At 36.5% G+C, this 27,024-nt stretch overlaps 1 protein-coding gene across 1 annotated transcript in view; it reads right to left on the bottom strand.

Moving 5' to 3' along the window:
- RP1 (RP1 axonemal microtubule associated) overlaps positions 1-27,024 on the bottom strand; it is a 187,865-nt gene that overhangs the window by 117,084 nt on the left and 43,757 nt on the right. Inside the window, exons 6-19 of the mRNA XM_015855578.2 lie at positions 23,806-23,938; positions 19,322-19,473; positions 18,623-18,701; positions 16,908-16,983; positions 15,434-15,510; positions 15,302-15,333; positions 15,035-15,164; positions 12,857-12,960; positions 10,722-10,895; positions 10,224-10,436; positions 8,327-8,504; positions 6,624-6,755; positions 2,512-2,714; positions 357-446 (exon numbers count right to left, since the gene is read on the bottom strand). Of these exons, the coding sequence (XP_015711064.1) occupies positions 357-446; positions 2,512-2,714; positions 6,624-6,755; positions 8,327-8,504; positions 10,224-10,436; positions 10,722-10,895; positions 12,857-12,960; positions 15,035-15,164; positions 15,302-15,333; positions 15,434-15,510; positions 16,908-16,983; positions 18,623-18,701; positions 19,322-19,473; positions 23,806-23,938 (1,773 nt within the window). The remainder of the gene's footprint in view (positions 1-356; positions 447-2,511; positions 2,715-6,623; positions 6,756-8,326; positions 8,505-10,223; positions 10,437-10,721; positions 10,896-12,856; positions 12,961-15,034; positions 15,165-15,301; positions 15,334-15,433; positions 15,511-16,907; positions 16,984-18,622; positions 18,702-19,321; positions 19,474-23,805; positions 23,939-27,024) is intronic.

Below are 27,024 nucleotides of genomic sequence, written 5' to 3'. Positions count from 1 at the left end.
AATAATTGTTGCTCCTTCATTGTCAGTTTTTCATAGTTGAATTTATAGGTGTGAAGCAGGTATAGCTGCAAACATCTAAGAGTACAGGTGAACTTCTAGAAAGTAAAACTGTACAAGCACTACACTAAAACTGGAACACGCTAAATGAATAATTGCAAACAATGTTCAGAAGTTCATTTTGAGAGACTTCATCAGTGCTTCTGTCAACTCTCAAGCAACCAAAGCCAAAGCAATAAAAACGTACCACAAAAAGCATTTCTTTTTGTCCATGAAGCTACAGCTTCATGAAAAGAAGGGCTTTTAGTCCATACAAAAAATTAATGATGCAGAATAGAATTTATCATAAAAAAACTCACCCTTTGCAAGTTCCACTCTGACTGCTCATTCAGTAATTCACCAAGTTCAATTCTTATCTTGTAGATATTCCCAATGCTTTTTAACTTAACCTGAATTAAAACCAAAACAACACAACATATAACTACAGACAAAAATGTATGTAGCATACATTAATTTTGTGCAGTAGAGGCTGCATACTGGTTAAGAAAGGACATAACTTGCTGTATAACAGTGTCCAAGTAATGACCAAAAGATATTTCAGTCTCATACACATGGAAGAAGCAGCAGCCTACTGGCTACCATAGGCCTATGTATTTTATGCCTGAAACTGAATGCTGTACAACACCCACTGCTCTCATGTTTTCTACTTTTTCTAGTGGATCTCTCTTTAGCCTTTCTGATTAATGCCTGTTTGATTATTTAAGTATAATACAAAAAATAAATGTACAAGATGACTCGGATGGGTAAGGTAGGAGAGGAAAGGCTGTGTATGAATGGCTTTCATCTCTCCAGATAATTTTTGAACTTTTCATAGTTGTGCATATTCCTGATAAAGTGAAAGGTTAAAGAAAAGTAAATCTGAACTGCCTGACTATCACAGGCTTTTGGCAGCTGCTTGGCTCCATGAACAGTGAGAACAAATGGTCAGAGCTATGATCGAATGTATTTATTTAAAAATAAAGTTTAATACATTCTGATGTAGAAAGTAGCAGTGAAAACATACCAAGGCCAAAGAGACAAAAGTTAAACAGAAGATGTACTTTTAAAAGACTTGTAATCCTATCCTCATTTCAAGACTTACCTTGCTAAACAAGTACAGGATAAAGCTTAAATGAAAAAAAAAGGAAAAAAGAAGAAAGAAAGAAAGAAAGAAAGAAAGAAAGAAAGAAAGAAAGAAAGAAAGAAAGAAAGAAAGAAAGAAAGAAAGAAAGAAAGAAAGAAAGAAAGAAAAGCTCTAACTCAAAGAGTTTCTTTGCCTACTTCACACTTAAGATTGAAAAGCACTTTGGTGATATTTTTGTTTTATGTCTGAAAGCAATACCTTCAGCATGATGTAAAAGTAGCCCCATGCTGACAGATCCTGTTTGCTTGCAATATCATTATACAGAGCACAGAGCTATAATGGGCAATATCCATTTCAGAGAAAAGAAACTGGTCCATCTCCTAAGAACATACAGATTAACACTGCAAACATGTCATTACCCAGAGCTACTTATAAGTTATTCACTAATTAAGAGAACAGGATTCCCTGTGGATCAGAATATATAGCCAACATGCTTATCCAAGTGCAATGCTCAGTTATTTATCTTCCTGTCGATCTCTCATTCACTAGGATTATTATTATTAATATTGTTGACATTGATTTGTGCCAAGACTGCATTGGAAGAATTTATGAGTACAGAAAAAAATTACACAAAATGTGAAAAGTATAACTTCTGCTTTAGTTACATGAGGACAGCAACATGTCACATGCATCTCAGACAGAAAGATTTCAGCAAAACAGAAATATTAGCTCCTTCAAAAATGTCCTCCCAGTCCGTCTGGAAATAATCTTGCCACAGTGAAGGTGGGATTTTTCTTGAATAATATAGAGAAACATTGTGTTTTAATGACATGATAGCATTTCACTATTCACTGGTATTACAGGTGTTTATAATATGGTGGCTTTAAAATGTTTCACTTATCAACTTTAACTGAACCACTTACACAACAATCACTTTAAAGTATACTGTGAATACTGTGCACAAGAGCATTTCATTACTAAATATACCTATTATACCTATTACCTAAATATACCTAAATATTACTAAATATACTAAATATATTTAATATAATAAATATACTAAATATACATATATATATATATACTAAATATATAAATTATACCTGAATTATATGTGAGCCTTGCATTATACATGATTTGTTTAGGAACAGAGAGTTCCTAAAGCTAGTTTCAAATCAATGGTCTTAGAGAAATAAACGTCTGAGAGAGGAAGCTGAATGGCTCTTCCACTGCTAACTATTTGCACTAAGCTAATTTAATGCAGAATACACAGAGATTAGAGAGATTTGTTTTATGTGCAAACAGAAGGGAAAAATATTTTTTCTTTTCAAATGACAGGATAATCTTTGGAAAGAAACAGTAAAATAATGTTCTTAGCTTCCATTAGCTACCTGAAATTCATCCTCTTGCCTAGGAAGGAACAGGTGCTTTCTGTTCTCCTTGCCAAGAGTTATTGGTCCGGCTGCTCCTCCATCTCCGTATATCCAGAGAGTCACATTTGCTTGAGCTCCTGCGCTTCCTGTCAGCACCGACACTTTCCATTCATCAGATGAAGGAAGGGGATACTCACCACCTTGGGGATTTCTCATTTCCTCTGTGAAATACAGAACATTAAGTAAGAGAGGAAAATTGACACGAAACTGCCAGTCACTGTTGTAACATCAGCACATGACCTCAATAATTCTCACTGATCTCGTAGAGGTCCCTTTCAACTCCTGCAATTCTGTGATTCTGTTAGAAGGAGACCATAACAGGAGATTGCATTTTTTCAGTGACAAATTAGGAAAATGCCTTGTTTGGATTAGCTACAAGATTCAACTGGAAAACAACAAACCCTTCCCCAGCCATACTTAAGCACATAGCGCCAGTGTTCAGGCTAAGGGAGGTTCTGCATGAATAAGAGAACAGCAGTGCAGTACTGCTTTATGAGAGAGAAAAAATAAAATAAATAAAATAAAATAAAATAAAATAAAATAAAATAAAATAAAATAAAATAAATAAATAAAACAAAATAAAACGTGTTTGCAAACATCAGATGTCTGAAGCACTACTTTTCGGTAATGGCACAAGCATAAATTCAACTCTACGCAGATTAATTGGAAAGAACCCTTAAGGATCATTGGGTTCAACTCCTCTGCAATGACCAAGGACACCTACAGCTACAACAGGTTGCTCAGGGCCCCATCCAGCCTGACTTTGAGTGTCTCCAGGGACAGGGCATTTACCACATCTCTGGGCAGCCTGTTCCAGTGCCTCACCAACCTTACTGTAAAATAAAACTTCTTATGCCTAGTCTAAATCACATTTTATTTTGTCAGAACAGTCCCTACTAAAGAGTCTGCCCCATTCCTTCTTATAACCCCTCTTTAAATACTGAAAGGCCATTCTCAAGTCTTCCTAGAGCCTTCCCTTCTACAGGCTGAAAGCCTCAGTTCTTTCAGCCTTTTGTAACCCACAGCTCATTTCTCATCCATTAAGTTGCACCCAATGAATCAAGCTTCTGGAGGCCACAGGCGCTAGATGCATAAAATCACTTAAAATATTGCTGAATTCATAAATTGACACTAATACTGATTTGTTAAAGAAATCCCAATCTATAACTACGCATTCTTCTGCTGTTACATCGTTTATCTTATTATCAGATCCCTTACGTTTTTTATTTGTTTAATTAAAATATATCACTGTGTTTAGCTGGGTTAGAATATTTCCTTTTATTTCTTAAACTGTCTTTATCTCAAGAACAAAAAATAAAACATATACATATATAGAAACAATACAAAAGTAGTTAGTACCAGCACACAAATGCTCAGTCCCAGAGCAAGGAACAGCTTGGAAAAATCCTCCCCAGATTTTATCATTCAGCATGACATTGGACAACCTCTTTGGTTAGTTCAGGTCAGCTGCCCTGGCTAATTCCCCTCACAAGCTCTTACCCATCCCCAGCCTACTCACTGATGGGGCACACAGAGAAACAGAGGAGGACTTGATGCTGTACAAGCAATAAGCAAAATACATAAAACATTGCTGTGTTGTCAAAACTGATAACACCAACCTGAAACACAGCACCAAACTAGCTGCTGTGAAAAATTAATGTGAAAATGAATATCACCTTAGCCAAAGTCAATACAAATACTAAATAATAATAATAATAAAGTGTCTATGACTAATTTGTAAAACTCAGTGAGCTGTACCTTGTCATCAACGGAATAAAAGTGGGAATGCAATGATAAAACTTGGCATGAATCCCTGAGACTTGCTTCTTACAAAGCTTTTGTGACAATGAATTCTGCATCTTCATGGAATGTGTCATTCAGTAACAAAATAGCTGCTTTGATCCAATATTTTTATTTTTTTTTTGACAAAGTGACTTCTCAACATTTTTAGAGCAACACTATTTTCTGTCACTAGAACTACTTAGTTCCTTACCTGTAACAAAACAGACTTCCTTAAGATATCTAACACCACGTCCTACTTGTTTGTGTGATATCGTGACTCACAAGCACTCCCTAGCAAATGCATTAAAAGATCCAAGAAGTGCACAGGTTTTAAGAAGCATAAGAAATCCCCTGCTGCTCTTTATAGTTAGTACAAAAATTCCTTTCTTGCACTATTGCTGCCCAAAACACCTACTGTAAGCACAAAGTGCTGCATTTCAATTCACAGACTTTGAATGCTTTTTGCCTCATAATTTACTGGCACTTCTTACAAATTCACGTTTGTGAAATGTCACAATGATTTGCAGCAGGCTAAAAAGATTCCAATCTAAAAAGAGGATTTGATGGTTACTGTGGATTAGTCATGGGATTTTATACACTTCATGGCACCATGATGTAAATCCATTGTGAGAAAAATTAATCCTAATAGTCCTGCCTTAAAATTGTGGAGAAGCCACAATCCTTCACACAGTTTCATACAAATTTGTTGTTTTTTTATTTTTATTTACTTATCCTAAATCTAAAGCAAAATGAGAGTGATTTGGATAGACCTTGAGTCTATAACATGGTCTCACATGCATTTTTGCTAACATATCTCCAACAGTCACTATAATTCTCCATCCTGTGAGCTATTAAGTAGATGCTAAAACCTGCCATCACCTTCTATAGTGGGAGTGTCTCAAGAAACAGAGAACTCACATTGCAACAGAAATATCTACTGTTGTAGTACAGTTTTCAGTTTGATTACTTATTAAGTTACTTAGAGGGTGGTGAGAGAGTGTAACAGGCTATCCAGAGAAGCTGTGGGTGCCTCATCCCTGGATGCTCAAAATCAGGTTGCATGGGGCCCTGAGCAGCCTAAGCTGGTAGGGGGCAGCCCTGTTCACATCATGGGGTTGGAACAGAGTGTGCATTAACAATCCTTTCAACCCGAGCCATTCTATGATTCTATGTTTCTAGTCTTCTATGACTAATTAATCCCAAACCAATTATTATTTGTGAAAATAACAACAAAAAGATAGATACTGTCTAGTAGATGTAGTAGATGGCTAGTCTGTTCCAAGTTCAAATACTAAGCCCACTGCTGGTTAGTATACTAATATTAAGTCAGTTTAAAAAAGGCAAATGAGCATTTAATGAATATCTATTAAAAATGAAACTTTGAATATCAAAGATCAGATAACTTTTAAAGTAATCTAAGCAAAAAGTTCTTACTTGATATTAGTATTTTCTCTGAAAGGCAGGGTAACTGATATTTCTGTTCCCTTTGCATAAGCAGAGTCCAGGCATATGAATGTCAGAAATACTTCTAAGAGCTAATAGACTTTACCTAACTAATTTTATGGAGATATTGCCTCTATACAGGAATAATTTGAATCCCGTCCAAATAATATGCTACTTCTTTGAAAACAGGTTTGATGATTTAAATGCTGTTGCCATGGCTTTTAAATGCAGAGTATCACTCTACTTGCCAATTACCCACAACACTTTGGGAAGACTTTGACGCAGTAATATAACATGAGGTCTGATAGATTTAAAACAAAAAGTGAACATTTTAAGCTAAGAATGTAAACACTGCCAGAAACAAATAACAATAATCAATAATAACCCAAACCTACACTTTGAATTCAAGAATGTCTTGCTCCAATTGAACTTATTGTAGAGTCTTACCCAATATTTTACCCCTATGAGTGATTATCCCATTGGCATCTGTTTCACTTTGATAAACTTGTTGGGAACACTTTGAAATTGCAATCTGAACATTAATTAATTATTCTCACCTGCCTAGCTACAGAAAACCAAACTAGAATTCAATACATCGAAACCTTACTTTTTACCCTACTGAATTATAAAGCAGAAAATGAAAGATAAATATTCCATGACTTCCCAAAAGCTTTGGACTGGGCTCTTGGTGATATCAACCTTTTAAATTCCATAGATGATTACATACTCAAAAAACACCAATGTGGAATAGTAACATGCAAATGTGGGTAAGTAACTGCAAATATGCATGGCAGGCAGGCATACTTTAATGTTGTACCAGAACTGATTTGTTGACTGTTTCATACCTGAGGGTGGAAAAACCAAAGGTCTTTGAGATGTTTGCCCCAGGGCTTTTGCTGGTGGGTGTTCAGATACTCCAAAGTCTTTCTTCTCTTGATTGGTTTCTGTGGGAGTTCCCATGAGATTTTCCCAGCCAACTGAAACGATCAAATGCAAATTTCTGTAATTTCTGTCACTGGCTACAAATCATTTGCTGCATGTTTCCTATTTTTGTTTTTTTGTTGATTTTTTTTTTTCTGTCTCAGAAGCTTTCCGTATGACCATACATGACAGACACTAATACTAGACCTACTGATAATTCAACACGATGGACCCCAAAAATCTTTTTTCTGTGTATCACACAGCCACTAGTAATAGGCCTTTGCTGTTAGAAACATGTCACAAAAAAAGAGAATAAATATGATGTACCAATAAATATCCATTTAGTGCTTTGAAAATATAAGTAGCAGTCTAACATCGAGGCATGAATGAAATGACCTGCTCAAATCTGGTTTTCCACGAGATCAGTTTCTTCACAGTACTTCCTTTCTTAAGAGTAGGGATGCTGAAATGAAAACTGCTAGAGGCCATTTCTGATAATATGAAAGAATGAGCAGATAAGTCCTTCTTCTTGCTTTAATAGAAAACATTAACTACTGTTTTCTTCCTTTCATGAGTAACAAGGATTCAGGAGAACTCCAGCCTGTACTTTAACAGCATTAGTATGCCCTGATTTTTGAGAATTTCCATTGAAAACCCTGTTCTTCCAAAAGGAAGCAAAGAAACAAACTTTCCTTTAGTCTACAAGGACACAGAGACTAGAATATTCTCAGCACCTTGCCACAATTAGGGACTGAATGGTAACGATGCCATCACAGTGACTTTGAAAATTCTTCTGTATTTCTTGGTAACAACATACATAAAACAGAATTAAAGAGACAGGATCTACATTTTCAAATTTTCTCTTTGTTGACTGAGGCACTCACGATAAGTCTGATCTTCATTTGTCTGACAAAACACTAACAGAATTCTTAATTTCCAACTGATGGCCACTTTAGCATAGCCATTTGATGTTGCATTTCTTGTTCTCTGTGTCTATGCCATTCAGATAAGACTACAGATGTAGCTTCATTTTCTACAGTAAAGATCTACAAAGGAGATGAAACAAGCAAACAGTGATTTAGCAATTTCCAGCAAAATAACCTCACCTCCACTGCCAACCCATAAGTGAGGTCTGAGAAGGGGTGGATCCTGACTGCACTCCTTCCAGTCACAACCCAGCTGCCCTGGGTTGGCCCTGCCTTCCCACCAGGTGCTCAATCATTGGTTCAGGCCTTGACTTAGCAGTTCTGCTACACACACCCTTTCTAAATTTTAGAGCTTTCCCTATAAAAATAGGAAAGTGTGGTGTAGCTGAGAGCAAGATAGTAGCTCCCAGGGTTCTAGAATCGGTAGCCAGAACAGGGAATAGGCCAAGGAGTCAACTCCATGTCTATCTTTATAAATAAATAAATAAATATTATGCTGCACCCTTTATTTTTATTAAAGGAAATAAATAGAACAAAATAACCTAGCCACCCAGGACAAATTGTGTGATAAAACTTTTCATTTTTAAAATGACTAAAAACAACAGCACAAAAGCAAACAATCTATCTTAGGTGTTTCTGTTATGAACTTTGTCAGAAACACTAATCACTTAGGCAAACTAAAATATTAAGAAATCACTTACATTTGATGACCTTTGGGTAGAAAAAAATGTTGCTCTCTCCAATGTTAACAACTGGCTTGGTCTGGCCATCTGGCAGAAGACCGACATACATCCCTTTACTCTGCACTGATTCCAGACTTACAGCTCCAGATTCCCAATTCTTCTCAATTTTAAAGTGACAGTATTCATCACCTGTGCCCTAGGAAATTGAAAACAGAAATCTGAAGTCAGCGATTACACTGATGTACCTAGGTAAGTCGGATGTTTCTTAAGACTTACATATTACTATTTTCTAATGACACTTTAGGTTAACTTAGGGTCTTCATAATGTGCTACACCATAACACCTTCACACACAACCCACAACTTGGTACCATGTAGTCCTCCATGACCAGAAAGGCCAACCCATAAAATGAGCAAATGAAAAAGAGAAAAAATATTCTGAATCATGTTAGGACTCAGGCAAAGTCCAGGATATATTCAGAGGAATTCCCCACTTAATAAGCCTTTAGAAGGTTAAGGAATATGAATATATTTTTTGTATTCATTTCACAACACTTACAACATCAGCTTCAATGTCTTAGTCAACCAAAACATCAGTGTACTACTCCAATGATCTGGCCCTCTAATAGTGATAAGTGAGTATGTTTGTGGATTTAAAAGCACTGTGCACATGAACTTAGTAGCCACTGTAACATGGAATAGGCACTAGGGTTCAACTAGTTTTCAGAATAAGACAACTTCCTTGTGGCCAGTAACCAGAAACAGGCTACAGAAATCTCAGTTCAACGCATCTCAGAGAGAAGAGCATCCTGTCATATGCTGTAATTTTAACCTTAAAATTCAGTAACTGCTCAAAATAAACATCCGGACTGTGTAAACATCTCCATTCTGTGGTGAGGGCACTGTTAAAAAAGCAACAAATTCAGAACGCCTGCATTCAATCTATGAACCAATTTTTTTTTAATCTCTGATCAGAGTATATTGATATCAAGGGCAAAATTGTGGAGGATCTCAGCTCTGATTCTATTTCATACTCACTTGAGTTAAGCTCTCAAATAAAAATCATCAGTAGATTTGTGAATTTCAGTTCATTTTAACAGAACTACATTGCAAAAGTCAATTCAGCATGAAATTGCTTAGTTTTAATTATTCATTAGTTCTTTTTATCATCAATCTATTTAGATTTAATACCAGTCTAAATCCCTGAACATGTTTGTATTCTGTCACATTCAAAACAATTTTATCAGTTCTTATCAACAAATTGGTGAAGAATTAGCAAACAACAAGTCTAATGAACAAATAATAATGTTTGTTTCTTTCTCTTTTTTTCTTTTTTCTCTCTCAAGTTTAAAAATGCATTGCTTATTTTTCAATCAGGTAAAGAATACGAGGGTCAAAGAGGCGCAGAGAATATTTCAACCATATTCTCCAAATATATTATTGTTCCTACATGTAAACGCTGCTCATAAAACTCTTCATGGCTAGTTAATAATGAAAAAAATCAAGTTCTTCATTTTAGACAAAACAGAATACAGTAAAAGATGGGATGCCAACATGTCTCCAACATCTTCTGAAACAAATGTACACCATTAGAACTGCAGTTGTTTAAAATCTCAAATTAATGCAACAGAATCTTGACACATAGTCATCAGCTATCTGACAACAAATAAAATTTTTAAATTAAAATACCTTAAAATTTTATTATATTTTTATAATTAAGTGTCAACTAGGCATGACAGCTTGTCTTGCTATATTCTCCTATCTTCTTTTGACAAATGAAGGAAAAGTTCTGAAAAACTTTAAATCCAGACAATGCTTTCATCAATTTTTTACCCAAGCAATTCAAAGATTTTCTCCCATCACTGACAATCTACTTAATTTATCTGCAGATGGAAATACAAAGAACAACTGCTTACTGTTCCATTACACTGGCCATCTTTGATCTTCAGGTACATTCCTGGGTTTCTCACACTCTCAAACATGCAGACTCCAGAGCCAATTTTATGCACCCTCCAGTAGGATTCCAGCTGCTGCTGACCTGCTCCACTGCAGCCCCCATCAGATCTGAGAGTCAGAGCCTGACAGTGATTTGTGTTGAGCAGAATGATGGCACCATGGTGAAACACACCCTTCAGATGAAAGATAATAAGTCCTTTGTCAATAGTGCATATCTTTAGAGCGATATTTATTTCTCTAAGTTGTAGCCCCTCTTATTTGCATATACCAGCTACAGTATCACCATCACTTGCCCAAGAAGGCCAAAAAATGGAAATTTCAATCTATTAAATTGTGGCTTCATCTGGTAGAGGAGGACCATTCTTTCAGCTTACACTTCTCAGATCCTATTAGATATGACCTACTTCCTAACAGTAAATTTTAGTAAAATCTACTTAATTTCGCTCCCCAAACCGTACCTTGACGTGCACAACAAATTCCTTGGAAATTCCAGCATATCCTGTTTTTTCATCAGCTACTTTGCCTTGAAGATTGAACATTACAATGTGACCTGGGTTCCTTGCTGACTCAAGAATGGCACAGCCATTTGGTTGAAGGTGAATGCAGAGCTCACAGCAAGACTTGTCTTTGCTCTAGCATTGACAAAGTAGGAACAATAAATTATATCAACTGTTAGACAAAGCAAAGTCCAAGTCAGAGAGTATCTTGACATGGTTACTGTACTGTTTGAGTTTCCATTATACTACCAGTCTAGAAGGAAAATTTCTCCATATTTTCCAGATTTGCAGTTCTAATACTGAAGTTCTAAAATGTTGTATTTCTAAGCACAGAAACAGTTTGTCTTAAAATTAAACAAATCTGAGAATAATCTGAAAGATACCAAAGTACCTCAACTGCAGAAAGAACAGAGTCACACCTGAAAACCTGGCAAAGAAGGATGGAATTTAAAACTGACATAGACCAAAAATGTACTTTCTGCTACTCTAATTTGCATAATGGCGGCAAATAGTGATTGTCCTCTTTATTCCATATTCATCTCATGTAAAACAGAGCCAGACATTTTATACGAAAGTACAAAGCATCACAGTATCCGTGTCTATCTATTCAGATGTGCAGACTGTGAGATTCCACAGTATGAATGGCGGTATACAAAACAAGTGTTTAAATAACTTATCAACTCCATCAAGATTCACGTATTTAAGAGAAAATAAATTCGTATTCACATTTTGCTTTACATTTTCCTACTGCCATTTCAAGGACCTCAAAAGTTTCTGCATAACAACATTTCTCATATTCTCTGAGAAGACAAGAATCATGAAAGACTGAAAATGAGAAAATGGAGATACAGATTTTCAATAGGCTACTCAAACTCATAAAATGCACATTAGCAGACAGGGAGAGAGAGGGCTTAAATTTAAGTGTCCAATTAATACTCTCTTTGTATTAAGACATATTGCAATGTGACAGATTGCAAAGTGTTCCCTGTATGGAATTACAGTAATGAACAAGAGCACTAGAAAGTCCTGCAAGGAGGTGTGACAGTTTTCCTGGCAACCTGCTGCTGCTCCCACTGGGAGATCTAGCTCTACTAATTCATGTCATGTAAGAAAAGAACAGGACCAGGTTTGCATATGAGATTATTCCCTGAATAAATAAAAATAATAAAAAATTAAAAAAAGAAAAAAGAAAAGAAGGAAAGGAAGAAGGAAAGGAAGAAGGAAAGGAAGAAGGAAAGGAAGAAGGAAAGGAAGAAGGAAAGGAAGAAGGAAAGGATAGAAGGAAAGGAAGAAGGAAAGGAAGAAAGAAAAGCAGCTTCTTTCTTTAGTAAAAGAGAGTTTCACCAGAAAGTACTAAATTCTACAGCTTATACTTGAATTCTTCAAGTGCTGAGAAAGAAAGACAGCAGTAAGACTATGAAAATGGGAAGAACCAGTATGGATCAAAATAAATCTGGCGTTCTTCAGGTGATTTATGACAGGCAGGTTACATAAAAAGTCAAAAGAAACCAAAACAACAACAAAAACAACAAAGTACAGTGACAATTAAAACCAATATTAGCATTAATACTTATCACAGAATCACAGAATTGTAGGGGTTGGAAGAGACCTCTAGAGATCATCGAGTCCAACCCCCCTGCCAAAGCAGGCTCTCTACACCACGTCACACAGGTAGGCGTCCAGGAGGGTCTTAAATATCTCCAGAGAAGGAGACTCCACTACCTCCTTGGGCAATTCTCTCTCTCGGCAATTTCTTCATCTAGAAAGAGGTAATATTAGGGTATTCCAAGTATCTTGGCAGTATGTGGTAAGCTGATATGAGCTGTGGCATGGAATGATCCTTTATTCCTGCACTGAGTAATGTATGCTATTAAAAATTCTACCAAGAAGTAAAAAGTAAACTGTAAGAAAAGAGACAAGGCCCTGTAGCTAAATTTGCCTGTCTATTGACAATTTCCAGGTTTCAGTTCTGCACTTCATAGGTCCTTATCTGTCTGAAAGCATGATAATGTATTAGGCAGAATAGATACAGCACTGTTTCTAATCAGACAATGAAATGTTATTATGAAGCAGAAACCAGTAGCAGTATTCCTTACCTTTCCAGTTGCATAGCCATTGACCAGAGCAAGAGCAAGATGTGGTATCTGATGACTTCTGAATACGGAAATATTTCCCTTTTTGACAATTACATTGAAAAGTCCTTAGTGTTAAATGAAAAATAAATAAATAAATAAATAAATAAAAATCATATTTTCATTTAATTACAACCAATCATGTATTATTTTCAATTATCTCAACAGTTAGAACTCATTGATCAATGAATCTCCTCTTCATTCCTTTAGGAGAAGGTGCCTAGATAGAATTATCTCATTTTCTGCCTTGAGGAAGAAGTTCTAGAACTGAATGGCAAGGGAAAAAAAACATCTATTGGTGAGCATACATGCTTTAAAAAATCTCTAGAAAGGATCTCAGGTCTACGGTGTAATGAACCAGACTATCGCAATGATAGTGAACTTGGTGAATAACAAATCACATAAGGAACATGAGGCGCTCAGGTAGGAGAACAGATTTTATCTTTTTCAGTGTATTCATACTGATTTTTTACAGAAAACCTCGCAGAATAGCTCATGGCTTTGAAAATTTCAAATCTGGTCAGTATTTCAAAGCATTACCTCCTACAGCTCAGATATACTGATGAGAGCTAAAGTTGTGCCATTTTTAGTGTTCCCAGCAGCAACGGATTATTTTTTTTTAACAACTGATGTACCATGACATTATGCTGCCCAATCTGCACACTGCAGCTGTCTCTGGAGCACTCCTGTGGTACCCATGGCATAAGATTTTCAGGTTCTCATCAGGATAATTAGGATTACATAGTCAATGATTACTGTGCCCTAGGAATGATGTCACAAATTATATGATATGGATGGGTTTCCAGCTCTTGGGGCAAGAGATGAAGGACACATAACTATTACAAACAAGTTCTGTTTTACAATAGAGATAAAGCTCCCCGAGGAATCAAAAAACACTAGACCAATTCTCCGCCTATGAAATCTTCCATCAACGTATTTCTGTTGCACATGACCAACCTAGCCACTCTGTTACCTACTGTACATTTAAGTAACTCAGATCTGAAAGAAACTGTCAGAGAAAGACCTTATTCTGGAGGAAGAAGCCTTGCATGATAAATGCTTGTATTCATTTTGTACTAGTATTCATTCTGTACTCTGAACTATAAAAATGGGAACACGAGGTGACAGTGTCTGCTCTTCTGACTTCCCATCTAGATTAATTAACTGATTTATACCAGTTTGGTTTTGATCTAATTGTCTTTCTAATATATTTAATTATACTGATGATATTGATGATATTTGACAGTTGTGTACAGATTTGGTATTTGCACAGTTTTACACACACTGATGTATATCTAGCAGGTGAAACTGTACTAGAACAGTATGGAATGCAATGAAAATCTCACATGTTTTTGTCTGAAAATGCAGACATAATGAAATAAGAATTAATAGAAGGGGATGAAACAGTCTGGAGTACAAACTTGAACTCTGCACATTAGGAGACTGTGGACACTGTGGCATTCTGTGAAATCAAAACTGACCCAAAACACCACTTGAAGACATAGCATTAAAAACAGCAAAGGTGAATCAGAAAGATTACAGATTTGTACAAGCAGACAGTATGGTCTGTCACCAGGTAACCAATGTTTTGTGATCCAAAATGGAGCGCGTAAAAGAAAGGACACTCCTCCTTTTTATTGCCAGCATTTTCAAGTATTTCAGACATTCTCTAATCCTAAAGGTGTAGAGAGGATATTTGAGTTAGTCATAGTCTGAATCACCAGTGCTTGAACTAAAGGATCAAACTGCTAACAAAAAGGGTTTTGCTAAAAGGCAGTAAAAGACACTTCCAATGTAGCTTTTTTGAGGTGTTTCTACAAGTTATGTTAAGGAGTATTCCTCTGCTCTCCATGTAACCTGGTGTGTCCTGTAGGGTTCTATTCTACCACTTACCAAAAGATGTATATAAGGTCCCTAGGAAGATGTGAGAAAGGCCGTACTCCATCAGTACAAAGATGTTAAAATGTGCGCCTAATATGACATTAAAGCAAAGCATATTATTTGTGTCTTAGAGTATATGTAAATTTCCTAAGGAAGAAAATTTTGTGTTATACTGACAGGAATCACAATAAAAGACACAGTGAAATGTTAAGTCCTCTTTTCCTTATCTTTATGCATACACCCACATGAAAAATAATTTACCATATTTATTCTTCTTGTCACCAAGAGCATCAACGCTGCTGTCTGGATAGAGGCATAAGAAACCACGGGTGAGCCTGCTGTAAAACTGAAGTATATTGCCCGTCTGAAATTTCCACTTTTCAGCAGCCCACTGGTTTTATAAACAAGAAGAAAAGACTTATGAGAAAATGATATGCAAGAGTTTGACATGCTTGAGAACAACTGATGTAGTTTCACTCAAAGTACAATTAGAATTGTCAAAATAAAAATTAAAAAGTAATTCCTTACAGTTTCTTCTCTCTTGAGCTCCAGCTCTTTCCCTACATAGATAAAAAACATATGATTAGTTTACAATCATCCTCATTCCATTTGACACAGTTGTTGTGAGCCTGGGTTCTCCTCACCACAATTTTCACTTACGTCCTGGAAATGTGCTGGCATCTGTCACAGTCAGTCCTCTCGCAATGTTGCCATCATCCTGCCCATTGTCCAGCCATCTGAATAACAGAACACTTTTCAGTAATATAACTAAGACAGTAAATATGACAGGCAAATCCTACAATACTGTAAACCTGGTGTTCGAATATTGGTATGGAATTATTTTGTTGTTGTTTTATTCCTTTTTTTGATTAAACAGAAAGAGATGGAAGCGGTTAAGACAGTTACTAAAAATTAGAGGTGTCATATTTATCCCATCAGTAATCAAAGTTGCAGTGATCAAAATGCTTGTTTGTCCTGTCTGCAAGAAGGCTACAGCAGGGTGCAAACTGTTATATGTTCCACAGACAGACAACACCCTTATTACATCTGACCCATGCTTTTAGAGTGCTATTGTAGCATCTTCACATCCCCTTACATAAGTCAAGTCTAACTACATTTGAGCCTGAAAGATTCACACATTGTAGGAGCAGCATCAGCAAGAATGGCATCAGGCCCTAACAATAACTAGCACATACTCTGTGTTTTTCTGCCTGAAATGGGTTTGAACTCTCCCTAAATTATGTATGAAACTAGCATTATAGATCTCCTCGTAGCAGTTCATCTCATCTAGAATACAGAATAAAAATTAGGTCAGGCAAAGATGAGGTGCTGTGTCTGATAAGCAGAAAGCCCTTACTCACATATAAGTCAGTTTCACTGTGCGCATCACTCACTCTGAGCTGTCTCAGACAGTTATTTATTCACTCAGAGAAGTGAGAAAAGAAAATAGAATTGAGATGCCACTGGCAAGCTGTAGATAGACTCACACGTGGCTGGACTGTTCCATTCTTAGTATTTGCACTTTATCATTTATAATTATTCCATAAGGTGTTGAGAATTAACCAGGAGAAGATAAAATTAGAAATAGGCTACAGAGCAGAAGATTCAGAACAGTAGCATCTGCAGTGGAAAAGGCAGGGAAGGTAGGATTGCTTTGAGTTATACTACAATCCAAAGCTGCAAGACAAATAAGAAAAAAATGGTGTTGTAAGATAGTTATTTTTGTGATAGCCATTCCACAAGATCTCCAAGTTCATCAAACCCTCGGTAAGCCTCTGTGCTGAGAAAGCTTTCCACCTCACAGTGCAGAGGAATGCATCCACTAGTGTAAGACCCAAAGTGCTCAATATGCAAAAAAATAAATAAATAAATAAAATTAAAAAAAATAATAAATCTCTTACATTGTTCACTGGGTAAAAGAATGAAATGTTCCAAGGCAGAATTTTTTATTGCTTTTTCATTAACCAAAACACATCAGAGGTTTGGGACAGGTGCAACTCTGAAAGTGATGAGATTATTTGAGATCATCAGATAATTTCAGTTCATTTTTTAGGAAATGTGTTTCATCTGCAGAACATCTCAGGAGAAAATCTATGGGCAATTAGAAATATTTTAAAAATCAAATACCACTAACCTGTGGCAAAGAAAAGTATAATCTAGATCTGTTACAGGATCCTTGATTACAACTTTGTCCAGGTACCACCCATTTCCTTAGATTTAAAGAAAAAAATATAAAGTTAATTCATAAAAAGCAGATTTGGTGGAGTATTTCCTGTGGATATATTTCCTGTAGCTTTCTCCCTTCTCAGGTTTGGAGTTAGGAAAAGTTTCTTTTCTGAAAGAGCGGTCAGGTGCTGGAATGAGCTGCCCAGGGAGGTGGTAGAGGTGGTAGCTCTTACATGCTGTAGATACTGTAGAACTTGGAGATGGGCCAGCAAAGCTGCTAGCTCTCTACCTGGCCATTGTGGCTCTGAGATCACATCTCCCCTAATTTAGTCATTGTATTAAACTATTTTACTTTACTGATTGTATTATCACCAAGATTAGATAAGATTAGATGGCATCTTATCACAATACTAGCATTTAATCTGCTTTTTAAATAATAAATTCTAGAATTAGTAGCTTAGAATTAGCTTCGTGAGAAGCCTCAGTTTGCACGAGTTTTCAAAAGCGTCATTCAAGTGAGCCCAGAACAAGGGCGATGGTAAGATGAATCCTTAAAGTAGGAGGCTGATAATCAAGGGCAAATCTTCATTGGAAAACTCATGCTTGTCATGCTTGGTTGACAATGCTACATGGCACTAGGGGTGAAGAATAAAAGCAAGATCATCATGCAAAGATTTTTCTGAAAGCTGTTTTCCTTTCTAGGCATATGTAATCTTATGAACATCTGAGAATCTCTAAAGATGATTATTTTTATTAGTCATCTTATTCAAAAGGAAACCTTTATTCATTAATTGCACTCTAGCTCAGTTAGCAGCCACAAAAAGTGACAAGGCAAGTAAGCAAAATCTGCAACAATTCCTCATCTAGAAGTAGGGCAGTGAAGAGTACTGCTAAGGGAAAGACCCTGTCTTTATTTCTTCGTCCTCAGAATCTGAGTACTGCCTCTGATTAGAGGCACTAATCTAGCTATGGGCACTAATGGGAGAAGACTACAAAACAATGTGATATTTATGTAACAAATGGAGGAAAAGGCTTAGATGTTCTACCTGTACAGTAAATATGGGAAGAGTGGAGCATGACTGAGCATAAGAGAGAAAGTCAGGTAGAGAACTATCCTACAACATATATTACATTGTCTACACAGCTCTGATATTTGGCTCATATCACAATTGTAAAATATTTAGACACAAGACTTTGTAAAAAAATATCTTGTAACTGCAAGTAATTTGATTTTTACTATTATTATTAATTGTTTGTCCATTGACAGGATATCGTAACCTAAAGCTCCAACTACATCTTTAGGATATAACTGGTAATAGTAAAACCATACTGGCTACCTTATTAGAACTTCGATTGTGTGAGACACATTCAGTGTCTTATGTAGACACTCCTCCTCTTTACACTTTTTTGATGAGGATTAATCAAAAATTGCAAGAGCAGTTGTTGATGGTATACTTAACATGATACACAACAGAATACTGAAAGTGAACACAAAATATCTGATATTCATGATGATGCAATAAGGTCACTTGAAAAGTTCCATTAGAAGTCTCTCTCTCTCTTACCTCTGGAACACTGTCATGCATTCTATTTTATAGATTTTATTTTGTTCCATTTTGTTTCAATGAAAAGGTGAATAGCTTCACAGGTAGTATTCAGAGACTGTGTAGAGATAATTCTGACCTGATCCAAGACCATTGTGTCCTATAACGATCTTGTACAAATGGCCAAGGTGCACAGCTTCCACAAGAAAGATGTCAGTCTGTAATAAATCAACATATTTCAGTAAGATCTGAGAAGCAAAACACTCTTCAGGCTCAGAACCCAAAGACCTACTTAAGCCCATAAAACTCTACAAAGATACATTTAAAATATCACTTAATGATAATTCCAGAATAAATCAGGGACTGTTTTCCTGAAACAAAATAAATAAGCCTGATCACTTGGTATGTAGGAGTATTCCACTCAAATGAATGGGATGAAAGTCAGAATAAAAACCTGTTCAAAGCTTAATTTGGCATAAACTTTTACAAGCTGCAGTAGATTTCAACACCAGAAATGCAGTCATAAAATATAAAGTTTAATTTTCTCTTTATTTGTTAAATCAAATTAAATTACTTGACTATCCTTCCAACCCAAGCCATTCTATGAGTCTACAATAAAGTAATTAAGTATGAAAGTGCACAGTTTACATGTTTTATAAATGAAAATTCTATTCATCTTTCAAAAGCATCGATGTACCATTAGAAGGTAATTTTGGCTTAATTGTGGAATTTCAAACTAACATAGGAATGCAGTAATTATGTCTCATAATTGCAGTATTACTGCCCTCTGGAGAGGGAAAAGCCAGACAAATACATCAGAAAAAGCTCTCATACTCACTTGTCCTTTCAAAAATTTCTTGGGTTTCTGTGACCTGAGCAGCTGTCTTGATCCTGTGTCACCTTTTTCTCCATAGATAGAAATATATACATCAGCTTCAGTTCCAGCATCCCATAGATCTCCCGTTGTCACATGCACTTCGTAGACAGTGACTGACAATAGAAGATGACAACCTTTCATATTACAAACATTATTATATTTAGAATAACATCTAACTGCAAATGTGCCTGTAGACTCCAAATGCATTTGTGTCAAGAGCAGTTAGATTATAAAATCTTCAAAATCCTATTGAAGTAAAATAATGAAAAAAATGTATAAACATGCTTTGATGTTATATTTGTGAGGGTTTGTTTGTTTGATTGGGTTTGTTGTTGTTGGTTTTTTTAAGTCCCAGAATGCAAAAAGAACTGAATTTCAAATGCACAATAGTATGATTTTGTCCTGTTGCCTCATCTGAAATCATCACCAAGCTGAAAAGCAAATAGCAGAAGCCCAAGATTAGGCTCACCATAAGTATCGGCATCAAACTATAGCGAGCAGCAGGATACATTAACATTTGGAATACATTGTTTCAACAAAGAAGCAAAAATCCAGCACCAAAATTCTATTTTTCTTTTACTTTTTCAGAAAGCTGCACTGATTTAATATTTTATGCTTCCTGTAATAGGTTAGTACAGACTTCCTCTGTGACATTTCATACAGAAATTCTTCAAAGTCTATGGAAAAAAAAGAAGGGATTAAGTTTAATAAAGAAGCTATTTAAAAGAAATAAATAATCCAAATACAAAAAGGCAAAATAACATTTGAGTCTAAATCCCACAAAACTGGAATAAAGGCTATGACATATTAAAAATATATATCAGTAGAAAGCAGTGATTTTTAGAATGTGGACATCAGAACTCCAGAAAACTTAAGATAAAAGCATGTAACGATAATTCTCAACAGAAACACAGGAAGGGCAAAACTTATGCCAGCATATAGTGACAATATTAACTAGACCAAAAGAGATAGAGAGAATGAAATGAGGAGAGAACAAACTCATATTCTGGAACACAAGTTCTTCCTCCTGATGTAGGTGTCCTTGTGCTATTTTGTCTTAAAAAAAAAGAAAAATCTTTCTAGACAATTGGATCCAAAAAAACCATATAATTATCATTGCTCAAGTATCAGCTTCCACTTTCAATATGTTAAGAGGTTTTCCTGCAATTCACCTGAAGGAGGTCACTCCCACATCTCATTCTGCTGATGGACCAACACCTTCTTTTAATAGGCAGTGCTCATTTATCTGCAATTATTTACAGCTTTTCCCCCAATACTTGTTTTTGGTGTTCTCTGTTTTTTGTTTTTTTTTATGACTGTCTCACGTTTACTCACATGGCACTTGTGCTTAGCTAACTAAAAATAATTCAGCCTTGATAAAGGTACCCATCTAGCTAAAACAGTAGGTTCTCTTCACAGATGGTTTTTACATGCCCACACAGAGCTCTGTGGTACAGTGTTGACTTGCTTCTAGTATCACTGCTAAATGCTTAGAAAAACTCACAGGAAACCACTGCATTCCGCAGAAATATTGTCCTACAGATATATATTATTAATAAACAGAGGGTAGAAGTTAAAAATAGCTAAATAAAAAAAAAATGCAAGGAATTTCCACAATTTTTGACACTCCTCTTTAGCTCTCATGAACATAGGGAGAATCCCTAATCTTAATAAAGATTTGTAAGTATTTATAGTTCTTATATCTTAAGACATAGATAGGTGACTCACCTTTCCTTTAGATATTTCACAGAATAATGTGCAGAATGGAGATAAAAATAAAAAGGAACTGTATTCTTAGCACATACTTTTGCCCATAAGTGAAAAAATTAAATGCATAGGCATGGTAGTCTGAAATTAGAGAATTTCAGGAATATGACTGTTTGCAAAACTTCTTCTTTCCCCTAGACCTATGAATAAGGACAGTCAGAACAAAGAGGTAGAATGCTTTTCTCATTTCATATCAACTATTATCATTTGGACCAAAGCCAGCCACATTTAGGCCACAGAAGATTTTGACAGTTTTCAACAGCGGAGTCATGTAGTATTTTGTTCCAGAGTACGCTGCCTCAAGCGTTTGAGTATCAACAACTGTCAATATTGCCTTATCTTCATCTTTCACCACATCACCACCTGATATATTTACTTCTCCAAACTTTTTCTTGCAATACCTACATGAACTGGTTCCCCATTTTACAGTGAAGCAGGAAAGAGAATTTGTTTCTCCAGATCAACAATCCTCTCCAGTGCTACAACTTCCTCCAGCATAAATTACCCACTGTACAGTTTCAGCTTCAAGAAAAGCAGAGGTATGCCAGTTACCAAACACTGTAACTCTGAATTACCCCTTGCAAGTAGTTCATTTAATCACAATTTGTAGACATGAGCTGAAGGGAAAAAAAGTAGGATAGCTGAGGATAAAATGTCAAATGAATGGTGCTCACTCCATCAGAATCAGAGCCATGATGTCACTACATAATACTTCTTAACAGCTTAATTCAGATGTTTTCTCTTTGAACACAAAACTGTTAAATCAGAAAGTGATTCAGCCTCTTTTTATTCAGAAATTGGTTTTAAAGGGCCTCTCATTATCTCTCTTTCAGCCTGAATCCAGACCTCTTCCCTTGTTCTGTTATCAAAATATCTTCTCTGAAGTTAAAAGCTGTTTTCTTTTTTTCACTGCCTCATGCAGAAATATAATATTGGCAAAAAGACACATAGGCTGTCTTTCAATTACTAAGCTAGAGATGAAGCTCTCTTCTCCAAAGCTTTCAGCACGACCCCTCTTATACTGAGAAAATACATGGTCCTTTTCTTCTTTTCCTGTGTGAGAGAATTTGTTAACTGCAAAATGTAGATCGAGAGAATTAAGCATGCTGTTGCTCATTATAATGCACCAAGAGTACTTGATAATGAAAATCTTCCATTATATCTTTATTTCAGAAACAAAGGAACAACTTACTCAGAAAGTAGGACTTAAAAATTGTAAGATGGAAAAGGCCAAGGTCTCTGAGTAGTATTAAGTAAGTGAACACTGGGAAAGAAATATTGCATGTAGGGGAGCTGATGTTCAATTACACAACGTTTTGATTGTTGTAAATTAACATTTATTTAAAAGGTTGGTGTTTTGTTTTGACCAATGTGTTTGTATGTCCCTCTACACTAATAATATCAAAGTTTCCCAAAGAGATCAAACCTGAGGACAAAGGTTGACTGCATCAGAGGCTTTTTTTGCCCTCAAAGATATGAAAATCAGAACCGCTTAGGATCACAAATCAGCGTGTTTAGGTCTGCCGAGCCCTGATCTACAGTATTTCATGAAACATTTACAGCTGGGCAGAGGGACAGAGGGAGGAGAGAGGGAGGAAGAAGTTCCACAGTCTTTAGATAACTCTGAATGAAGGTTTCTGTCATCCAATAGTCCTTCAGACCTTCAGCTGGTCTGGTCTTTTGGGTAGGGGAGAAATGGAGTGCCCAGAGCATGTCTCATGTAAATCTTTCTGAGGTGAAAGTTTCAGCACAAGTAATATTGGTGATTGTAAGAGTTTTCCATCTTCACACAGTACAAGATGGGAATCTGCCCTAACACTCCTAATCTCTCACCTATATTCCTCATAGGATACACCAAATCTTGTTCTTCCCTTGTACTTTCTTTAGGAAAGAGCAATGCCAGATGAAGTGATGGGAAGAGCAAGCACAGACTTCTATACCCTTACCACCACTGAAGGAAAGAGAAAACAGAAACAACAACCAGCATGGGAAACAGGGTTTGGTGTGGTAGAACAGAGTAATCAAGCAGTGTAAATGTAAATAGCAGCAATGCCAAATAATTTTGGTAGTGCTTGGCATCACTCACCTTCAGAATTATAATATAATCATGATGTTAGTATATCAGTGATGTAATTTTTTATATATAATTTTCTGGAATATTATTTTGTTCCAAACCCAAAAATCATAACTGTTCTGGAAACCTGTCTCAGATACTTATATGAATGAAACTAAAGTGGTATCTGAAATAGTCATAGCAGAGCTGCAGTCCTCAGCTACTGAAAGTAGAATCTTTGACTTTACCCACAATGACCTCATGACAATTTTTTCTTTTGTTTACTGTTCTTTTTTTTTCCTAATAAAAATATTAATCAATTTTTCTGAGATGTCTTTACTATTGCCTCTATTTTAAAGCAAACACAGATGCTTAAATTCCTGTCAAATCAGGAACCTTTCTAAAGGATCTGTGAAATCAAAGTGACTCTGCTAACTCTTCTCTGGTGGTTCTTAACCTTTTATCTGACTGTGCCCAATAACCACAGGAAAACAGCGTAGAAAATATGTTCCAGCTGCCAAAAAAAAAAAAAAAATCTAGACAGAGGAACTGATGAAAAGAAATGACATCATCTCTAGCACCATCTACTTGTGCTCTGACATAGCTGATGTGGTACTGTGTTTACCTGGAAGAATAGGCTGACCCTGATGTGAAACAGGAAGCTCCATGGATATTTCTCCATCAGCCTGGTCCCAGGCCAGCCATCGATTTGCAGGGAAAGAAAACTGCTCCCCTGAGAAAAGGTTCAGCAACTGCACCTAAAGCAGAAAAAAGAATTGCAACTTAATTTACTGATCTGAGTCCAGATAGACAGAATAGAACTTGACAGCTGTAGAATGCTGTTAAAACCTGCGCAGGTTAAGCTCTGTGCCATGATCACATAAGCACAAATTTGGGACACGTCTGCTCCCTGGATACAGCTGCTCCCAATTTGACTTTTCACTCAATCAAATTCAGGAAGACAGGGCAGAGTAAGTAAAGCACAGACCAGAAACTTGAAGCTTGAATAAACCAGGTTTATCAGCTCAGGTGTAGTTTGACAAAATCCAGCCTTGCTGCTGCAGCTGATATATCCAGGCAGGCAGGCACTAGGTGGCATGACTTAACTAATGGGGAAGTTCTTACTGGGAAGTTCAGCAACGCTTGTTAATCTATTCTTTTTATTTAATTTATTGTTAGAACAAGAAATAAAGGAAGAGGTTACAATTCTTCAAAACTGCTTCTGATATAAACAGTCTTTGATAGTGCTTGCTCCAGTACTAGTCTGCCCCATAAAACTTTCTTCCATATCCAACTTCCAACACAGCAGTAAAAGGACCATATGCATGTCAGCTAAAGAATCAAAAGAGATCCAGCTATTATGCACTTCAAAGCATTCTGTAGTAAGAATCTCATTGACTGTTATGTAGTAGAATAGTCTCTGATTATGCTAATTTATACTAGTAGCTACATTAGAATTTCAGCCTGCAGAGAGAAGAAAAACTGCTTTTACCTGTAACTTCATTCCTGCTCTTTGTAGAGCCCAATCTTCTTAATTAGAATACTGAATTAATTCTGTGTTATTTGAAACACTGATTATTTTTACTACTTTAATACTAAAGTTAAATTTATGCTATTTGAAAAACTCAGCACACTTTAGCCTGTCAGTATCTGCTGAGGGATCTTGAAAGGGAACTTGAAGTCAGTGAAGCAGTATCATCATCATCTGCCGTCCTGAAACCATCTCAGTACTGATACATTTGAAGAAGCCATGGTATACTGAGGGGGAAGTAACATGCCTAACAACCATAAAAATTCTGCTGTTACAGATAACTCAGTTTCAGATCTTCTAGCAAAATATGTATTTACTAAAGAACAATGGCATTGAGTGCCTGGCCATCCTTCTGTATTTTGTTTCACTCCTATGAAGTCTAGAAATGAGTAGTTTATTCCTTTGGATCTCTATCTAACAAAATCCTAGCTTATTTGTATAATGCATTTATTTCAATGTATTACCTTTTGACTATGTGCCTGAAGTTGCTAAGACTGAATGACCTAACCCCAGATGAAACATTGCTGTCTTAAAACTGTGACCAGTTTGCAGAGGTTTGGTAAGAAGATAAAACAAAATGTGTAAGCCAAGAATTCATGGAACATGGTGAAGTACTTGGCTCCGTCCTTGTTTTTATTTTACTGTTGATTTCAATTAATACTTCCTAGCTGGGAAGGGAGAAGAATGAAAAATACATTTTCTTTCCATTTTTGTCAGCATTCCTTAACCTCTCATTTTAAATGGATGTGTCATACAATGTTATACACATATATATATATCATATTACATATATACCATGTATATATATATGCATATATATATATGTAGACACACAATATGTAGATGTATATTATCATATATATATACATACACAATCTACGTATGTCATACACAGATCATACTGTGGCTTCTAACTGAGTTTCAGCCCCAAATGAAAACAACTGATAAAACATCAAGTAATCACAGAATTCAAAACAGTGGATATTTAACATTAATGGGCATTCTGTATTAAACAGGTATAAATTAGCATGATTATAATGTTGAGTTTATCAGAAGCTTATCAACTGCTTTTTCCTAACTGAAGGATAAGAAACTGTGGAGCAAAGAGGAAAGAGTTTCAGGCATGAATAGCCTATCATTGTCACTCATAGTACATGACTAACATCAAGGATAAAATCCAGATACTTTCATTCCAAGCCAATTACCCATGTGCTGTGTATAATAACTGAAACCAAAAACAGAACTTGCTGATTCACAGAAACACAGAATGACCCAGGTTGGAAGGGACCTCAAGGATCATGAAGTTCCAACCCCCCTACCTGGCAGGGCCATCAAACTCCCACATTTACTAGATCAGGCTGCCCAGGGCCCCATCCAACCTGGCCCTGAACACCTTCAGGGACAGGGCATCCACAACTTCCCTGGGCAGCCTGTTTCAGGACCTCACCACTCTCCTATTAAAGAAAGATTCGCTCCACTTTATAGAATCATAAAAGTTGGAAAGACCTCTAAGAACATCTAGTCCAGCCATCCACTTACTCCCAGTGTTGCCTACTAAACCATGTTCCTTAGTACAAAATCTCTGTGTTTCCTTAAAGCCTCCAGGGATGGTGACTCAACCACCTCCCTGGGCAGCCTGTTCCAGTGCTTCAACACCCTTTCAGAGTAGAATTTTTCATCACATCCAACCAGAAGCCATTCCTCCATGTCATTTCACTGTTACCCAGCAGAAGAGGCTGATTGTGGGGGTTGGACTCAATGATCTCTAAGGTCCCTTCCAACCCGCACTAGACTGTGAGACTTTGAGACTGTGACTGTCACCTCATCACAACCTCCTTTCCTGGAGCTCCCTGAGCCTACTCTACTCCAGATTGAACAGTCCCAGTTCCCTCAGTCACTCCTCATAAAACTTGTGCTCCAGTCCTCCCTCACCAGCTTCACTGCCTTCTCTGGGCACACTTTGTGGCCTCAATGTCTTTGTTGTAATGAGGGGCCCAAAACTGTATGCATTACTCAAGATGTGGCCTCACCAGAGCTGAGGGCAAGCGGATAATCACCTTCCTGTACCTACCAGCAATACTATTTCTGATACAAGCCATGATGCCATTAGCCTTCTTGGCCACCTGGGCACACTGCTGGCTCATGTTCAGCCAAGTGTCAGCCAACACCCCCAGGTCCGTTTCCTCTACACAGTCTTCCAGCCACTCTGCCTCAAGCCTGTAGTGCTGCCTGGGGTTGCTGTGGCCATAGTGGAGGACCCAGCATCCAAAAGTGGAGGCCTCATCCAAATAATCAATAAAGATACTTAATAGA

The sequence above is a fragment of the Coturnix japonica genome, chromosome 2 (genome assembly GCF_001577835.2).
Source record: "Coturnix japonica isolate 7356 chromosome 2, Coturnix japonica 2.1, whole genome shotgun sequence".
NCBI classification, from domain to species: Eukaryota; Metazoa; Chordata; class Aves; order Galliformes; family Phasianidae; genus Coturnix; species Coturnix japonica.
The sequence above is the reverse complement of the archived record's forward strand: the minus strand, read 5'-3'. Positions and strand labels throughout refer to the sequence as shown.